The sequence below is a fragment of the Pinus tabuliformis genome, chromosome 1_1 (genome assembly GCF_031772625.1).
Source record: "Pinus tabuliformis cultivar Carrire ecotype Pingquan chromosome 1_1, CPIR1, whole genome shotgun sequence".
Taxonomy (NCBI): domain Eukaryota; kingdom Viridiplantae; phylum Streptophyta; class Pinopsida; order Pinales; family Pinaceae; genus Pinus; species Pinus tabuliformis.
In genome coordinates, this window is record NC_142297.1 from 696,460,982 (window position 1) to 696,468,873 (window position 7,892).

Consider the following 7,892-nt stretch of genomic DNA (forward strand, 5'->3'; position numbering starts at 1 on the left):
CCGGAACCACTAGACATAGAGAACCAAATTGCTCTACTAGTGGATCCAATAGCTCCTGGTTATTTTATGAACAACAACAGAAATCCATTTTAAATCTGGTGAGAGAAAAGACAAAATTCTCAAGCTGCGGGAAGAGGAATGTCACTAAAGAAGTCGGTTGGTCTGGATAAAAAGTGGAGACAGGAACACAAAATTTTGCCACTGAGCTGCATTCAAAAGGAAACAACGTAATACTACATGGGAAATAAAAGATGAAGCTGAGATCATCTATACCTTAGTTGAGGATATAAAAAAGGAAGCCTTTAGACATTTCAGAAATCAATTGAAGGAAACATAAGGAGTCCATATGGAAGAAAAATAGGAGATGGTCAATTTACTCCCACAGAAGGTCAATGAAGAGAATGTAGCCATGATGGATGAGCACATCATGATCGAGGAGCTGCAAAAAACTCTTAAGGAAATGGGCAAGGACAAGAGTCCAGGGCCAATTGATGGTTTGATGCTATGTTACCAGAAATGAGAAACGGGAAACGGAACGGGAAACGAGAACGGTACGAGAAACGAGGTTTTGGAGGTTTCGCATATAAGAAACGAGGAGAGAGAAAAACACCATATTAAAGGTGAACAATATAAACAAAGCATTAATCATAAACCTGCAATGTTTCTGCTCATGAAATTGTAAAAAAACAATTGTAAATACTAATTTAGTTTTAAGAAGGAAGTGATAATTTTGATTATGAAGTAAATTTTCTATGATAGTTTTTTTTTCTGGCTGAATTTTCTATGATAGCCAGACATCATAGAAAAATCCCTTTATGATTACTTGCAATCCTGTTCCAATGCTAGCGGCTATCATACGCATAGACAGAGAGATATTAAATGACATCTAAATAAGGAAGAATGGTCAAACACAATAGGATTTATTCTCTTACCAAAATCAGCTTTCCACGCAGGTGTAAACGCTCAAGGTTAGGGAGCCTCGAGACCAGGTTGAAGAAAGGAACCACTTTAGGGAATACTTTAGCCTCACGATCTTCATTCCCAAGATGGAACACAAGCACTTTCAATGATCTTAACGTTCCTACTAATTCAAGAAATCTGCTCACGGAGAAATTGTATCTCATTCTTGAATGCAACCTCAACTCAATCAAATTGCTACCACTGCCCATTTGGAGGGTTTCGATCATTGGGGAAATCTCATGAAATTTCAATCCATTCAATCTCAAGTCTTTAACAGACATATTGGCCTTCAAAGTTCTAAGTTTAGGGCAATTGACTGTCAATGGTTGTGGCTTATGGAACTGTAGAGCTAAATCTCTTAGGTTGAGAGCGGAGATGACTGGATTTTGCAGGCCAACGCAATCCATAAAGTTGAATTTACGAAGAAGAGGGCAATGTGAAAGCAAGCGGGCTAAAGAGTCATCTGTCATTGTGGTATGGCGTAAGGTGCACTTAGTGAGACGCCTGAATCCGGAAAAATCAGTTGGAAAAGTGGTGAGAATACAAGTCTTCAATTTGAGGACAGTGAGACGAGTGCATGAGAAAAGGGAAGGCGGCGGGGTTTCCATTTCATAGGAATAATTGAGAGAGAGGCGTTTAACATTCTTCCGGGCAACGCACCGCAGCCATTTCAATACGTGTTTGGGTGTAAACCGCCGCGGGGCATGACGGAAAACGAGGTCCCAGGAATGGCGACGAGGCCCCATGGAGAGATCAAAAGAGTTGAGATCTGATTTATGCAATCCTGTTCCAATGCTTATCCATTGTTCCGCCCCTTTCTAAGCAGTATAAGCAAATATGCCATAATTTTATCGCACTCTCAAGTTGAATTAAATAAACCGAGATACAGAGCATGACCCGACGTATATTTAAGATCACTGATATTGCAAATAGTTTTAACATCACGCATGACATCTCATTAAAAAAAACCAGAGATTGAAGTTCTTAGGCAGTACCTTTTGACAATAGAACTGACAATGATGTTGAAGATAACTCAACGGGGGCGTGAAGCTACTTGGCTCTGATCTGTGCCTTGTTGTGCCTTGCTTGCATCTGAGTAATGATGGGTTCGCTCTGGTCTTCTGCTTAAATCCTTGACAACTGGTGTTTTTCTTTGACAGCGCTCTCACAATACCTTCTGTTCTCTCAAAAATACAGCAGTTCTTTCTTCAGCTGTGGCTCACAATACGCTGGAGTGGTTAGGCTTAATTTCCAGAAAACTAACAGTCCACTGCAGCAGACTAACAGTGAACTGCGAATTAAACTGGATTCAACCCTCTGTATCCAAAAAACTAACAATCAATTGCTAATTAAACTCCATTTAACCGACGGTTTGAAAAAATTACATTTAACCCGAGTTCGAAAAAATAAATTTAACTGCAAGTCTATCTGGAAACGGCGAGAAGAAACGGTTTCGTTTCGCGGGAAACTGTTTCTTGCCCGTGGAAACGAAAACGGCCGTTGCAGACGGCGTTTCTAGCATGGTTGCGTTTCTCCGAAGGTTTCTGCCCAGAAACAGCGGACATCGTCCCGTTTCTGGTAACTAAGGTTTTGATGATATATTCATGTTATTTTTCAAGTTGATGGGTCCCGAGAAGGTTAGAATGGCGGAAGCTATTAGAATTTCTAAGCACTTCCAGGTGCCATAAACTCTACTTTTCTTACATTAATTCCCCAAAAATTCTAACTCTCCTTTGTTTCATGACTATAGAACCATATATTTATGCAATTCAATTTATAAAATGATATCAAATCTCCTTGCAAACAAAATCAAACAGATAATATATCCTTATATTACGTTGGAGCAATTTGGCTCTTTGTCTAATAGGGTAATTCAGGATGTTGTACAAATTGCCCAAGAGTGCATGCACTCGATCAAAACCAGAAAATTAAAATCATGCCTAATGAAAATTGACCTCAACCGGGCATATGATTGCATGGACTGGGAGTTTCTCGTCATGATATTATATAAAATTGGATTTGCACAAACATTTTCAATGGATTAAGTCTTGCTTCTCCACTACTTCTATGGCGGTTCTTATCAATGGTGAACCCACACATTTCTTCAAGATCCATCGGGACTTTATCAAGGTTGTGCATTGTCTCCCCTACGCTTTATACTAGTTATGTTTGCTTTTAGTAGAGGAATAAAATCCAAGACGAAGGCTAGTTTAATAGTTGGTTGTAAGGTTGGTAGAAATTGCACAATGCGTGGCATATTGTTTGTGGACGATGTCCTCTATGCAGGGGAGGAAAAATATGTTGAATGGGCATTATTCCACAAGGTGTTTGACAATTTTGGAAAAGCTTATGGTTTGTATATCAACAAAAGTAAGACTGATATAATCACAGATGATGCTGACTCAGAGAAGATTCAAGAAATAACTTCATTATTTGGAGTGAAAATCTGCCCCATGTACCCTAGCTTCAAGTATTTGGGTTGCAATCTACAACCAAACAAGCACAAAAATAAAGATTGGGAATCGTTATTAACAAAATTTGAAAAGAAGATGACCTGTTGGGACCATAAGTGGCTTTCACTTGGTGGTAGGGTTATTATGATTAAGGTTGTATTACAAGACATTCCAGTTTTTTGGATGCACCTTTTTCATATCCCATGTGCTATCATCCACAAGATTGATGCTCTCATCTCAAAATTTATATGGTCTAGCACCGGTCCCATTAGCAAGATTCATCTCATACGACTAAAGGCGATCACTAGGCCCGTACAATTGGGTGGATGGGGCATACTTGATACCAAAAGGTTTAATCTGGCTCTCTTGGCAACAAACTTGTGGTGGGTGTTCAATGAAGGTGGCCTTTGGCAGAGAATTATGTTTCAAAAATATATCCATCAACACGGCCTCGAGGAATGGGTTACTGGAGGGGAACCTTCAAATACTTACTCATCTATCATATGGCGAAGCCTCAAACAAGCAATCCCATGGTCTTGTAGAAACCTTTGCTGGCTGATGGGAAATGGACATAGTATATATATTGGGAAGGACGCAAATAAGGGACTAACAGGTTGTCATATGCTCTTTGATCCTATGATCTATTTTATAAATATGCAGGGGATAAATACCCTTTCCATTATGTGGATGGGGGTTCATTTACCATTTTCTTCCCCTTCCTCGCCCCACGTGTGGAAAATCATCATGCCCCAACAATTAGAAGGGGAGTGGGAAGCCTATCGAAATCTCCTCTGTAAAGTGGGCATTACAGTTTCTCAATGCAAGGATCAGTTGGTTTGTGGTGGAGACATCATGAATGGGAGGATATGTGCCAAGGAAGCATATGCTTTCATCTCATCAAACATTCAACCTTTACCTTTTTTTGATTGGTCAAAATGGATGCGGGGATGGGACAATCCCTTTGAAGTTGAAATGTTTTGTTTGGTTAACTATCCACAATCACATATTAACATGGGATAGATTGATGATGTTGATATTTATAGGACCAAGCAAATGTATTCTCTGTAAAGCAGATTTGGAGAACTGCACTCACTTGTTTCTAAGTTGTCCCTTTGCTACAATTGTTTGGGAGGAGGTATCTGTACTATTAGGGGTCAATGTTGCCCAAGATGTATCCTCTATCACTCCTTGTCTCATTTCTTGGGCTCATTGTGCCATAGCTTTTAGGGAGGTCCAATTATATATTCTGTGAGGGATTTGGCGTGCCAAAAATGATCTAATATTTGATGGAAATGCTTTGGATGTAAAGGTCGTTTCCTTGAAGATTGTTGCATACTTTCAAGAAATCGGCCCTTGGCTTCCCAGAGTCAATTCATGTTCTATTACTTTTGCTAATTTGGAAGGAATACTCCCCATATGTTACTTTGATGGAGCATCCTCAAGGGGTCAATGAGACTGTAGAGTATTTCTATGTTTTGACCCCTCTTCACTATATCACTTTTGTTGGTTTGGCAGATTTGGGGACAACTACAGGGCCAAAATAATCACATTATGGAGTGCTCTTAAATGAATTTCATGGCTCAACATAGAGAGGATCAAGATCATTGGGAATTCTCTCACTTTAATTCAGTGGATATAAGGCAAGAATGCCTTGGAGGTCCCTTCTCTAAGCAATTGGATGCAACGAAACTGGGACTTAGCGTCCTATTTTTTTGATGTTTCCTTTCAACATGTTTATCGGGAACACAATCTTGATGCATATTCTCTCTCCATGCGTGGTTTTGCCCTCTCTCTTAGGCACATGTCATTTGAATTTTGTATTGATGGTAAGATCTGTGGCCAGGGATTTTTTGAGATTTGATTAATGGACTCTTTGGTTAGTTTTTGCCTCCTCTTGGGGGAATTATGTTTTTGTCTATTTCCCTTTGGTATGCCTCATTGTGTGCTGATGACACTTGCCTCTTTTACAATTATTTCTTAGTGGTAGACTCTTATTGCTGCATTGATTCCATATCTGTGTGGTCATTGTTCGGATTCTGGTAATACTCTTGCACTACAGGCCCCTCAGTAGCTAACTAGTATGAACAAGAAGAAACAAATCTATGTAAATGTAAAGCAATCCTCATTTAATGAATACATGTTATAGTTTCTTTCTTTTGAAAAAAATGAGGGTAAAATGATGTTTTAGCCCCAAAAACAATAAATTTTTTGCCATGATTTAAAGAAAAAGTTGACAGAAATTTTGGAAACACTGAGTTATAGTTGGTGTGTCAAGGTACTTGATAGTGCTGAATTCATTTTTACCATTAAAAAAAACAACGATTAAAACACTCTTAAAATCACGTCTTTAAAAAATTTATGACAAAATTCTGGTGACACTTTCACCATCTTAGCAAAATTGTGCCCACGCCCTCTCCCAATTGTTTGATTCCCAATGGGTAAAATTAAATAATCATGGGACAATAACTCAATAGGATTTACAAATTAAGTAACTCTTTAATATGCTCACATAACTATAAAGAAAAATTGAGTTGTCATACGGTGATAGGCAGGCGTTAAAATTGACGCTCGTATACACATTTTGACCTTTTCGGACTGTCAAATACAAGTTATTTCAAAATATACACATTATTATTAACTTGTGAATAATTTCTAAAAATGTCATAATAACCGACGTATATATGATGATGATGATGATGATTGTGGTTACCGTCCACTTAGACCAAATTGGTCTATCGGACCTATAATTTTCTTAGTTTTTAATTGTCTGGGTCCTCATCTTTCTTGGAGAGATTGGTGTTGTAGCTTTCTTTTTTTTCTCTACGGTCTTCCAACTTCCTTTATCTTGCATCTCCTTCATCTCGTCTAGTTGTTGGCACATTGGTGTCTTAGCTTCACGATCTATTGTGTTCGTCCTTTTGAAGATAGTCGGAGAAGAAGTTTGGTCTAGGAGATCTACTTTGCTGTTAAATGAAGATTTATTTTTTGTGGTATTCAAATCCTCATCACTGTTGATGCTTGAGAGGTTGTCGAGTTCACTTTTTTGTTGTTGGGCGGGGCTTTCTCCCTACTTGTCTTGAGAGTTGTTTCTTTCTTTCCCTATTTCTTGTGATCTAGAGTTTTCTCTAGACTATTCTTCTTTGATGATAGTGTAGTGTTCTTTTTGTACTCCTTCCCACCATGTAGATCTGTGGTGGTTTTTTCTAGCAGAATTTTTCTCGGAGGCTTTTGGGCAATTTTTGGCTAGATGGCCTGTCTCAAAGCATGATCGACATCGGAAGAGGACACTTTCATTATTGAGTTTCTGGTTCAACACATAGTCTTTAATTGTTAGGTTTATTTCCACTGGGAATTCGATGCTGAAGTCCATTTCCACACAAATGTGTGCATAGGTGGTTCTAGGATATTCCTCTTTTTCTGGGCACCTGCAGTAAAATTTCCCAATTGCATTTCCAATGGCTTTTAGTGAGGAGAGATTCCAGAGACGCAAGGGTAGGCTTGGTAATCTCACCCAAACTGGTGTTGAGGGTATGACTGCTGTTGAGGGATCGAATGATGGGTTCCATGGCTTCATGAATAGGCTTGAATTTTCCCAAAACCAAGGGCTGGAATCTAGAATACATTGTTTGCTTTCAGGATTCCCAAAATCTACTATAAAGAAACCCCTAGCACAGGGGTAGATATTAATTTCATCAGAAATGACAGGGTTCCATACCTCCGAGATCCAATTGTGGAGCGTTGTCAGCCGCGGCCAAAAACCATTGAACCGACACATTAGGGCACTTTCAGAAAACTTCAAAGCCTCATCGATTGAGGCTTGTACCACCTGGATAGTGGGAGTTGGGGCTTCATTGACGATATGGGCAGGAGATTTCCCTCCAGAAGTGGATGGAACAGAGCAACAACAATTTTCGCGAAGCTGGGAGCCATATTTTAAGATCTGGATTGTGAACCGAAAGAGATCTACAAAAGAGATTTGGAATGTTAAAAAACCAAAAGAGATCTGGAATGAATCAATAGTGTGACTATCTCATGTAATTCTTTTAAACACCAGTCCCGACGACTTTTATAACTTGGTACTTTCCTTAACATCCATGCTAACACAAGTTTACATAAATCCACACTAACACAAGTTTAAATAACGCCTACGCTATGAATGTTTTACTGTCTCTAAGATCTGCGTGTCCAAAAATAACCCATTGTTTATTGTAGTCTTATTCCACTACACTTTTTACACTTTTTACTGAAGAGAGGGAGCTAAGGCAACCAGTCCCAACGACGACGAACCGAAGCGGCCCTAAAACCCAACCGTAGAGAGAAGAGATCTGCAGAAGAGATCCGAGGAAGTCGGAAGAGATCTGCAGAAGATCTGAGGATGTTAAGAGATCTGCGGAAGAGAACCCAGCCACAGAGAGAAGACAACCAGATGGTAGTTTCCGATCTGCGGAAGAGATCTGCCGAGGAGATCTGCAGAAGAGA

At 39.3% G+C, this 7,892-nt stretch overlaps 1 protein-coding gene across 1 annotated transcript; it reads right to left on the minus strand.

Annotated features, from left to right (window-relative positions):
- Positions 1–920: 920 nt before the first annotated feature.
- Positions 921–1,706, minus strand: LOC149215362 (putative F-box/FBD/LRR-repeat protein At4g00315). The gene has a single exon (XM_089389703.1). It carries the CDS (start codon positions 1,704–1,706, stop codon positions 921–923), a length of 786 nt encoding a protein of 261 aa, XP_089245829.1.
- Between the last annotated feature and the right edge of the window lie 6,186 nt (positions 1,707–7,892).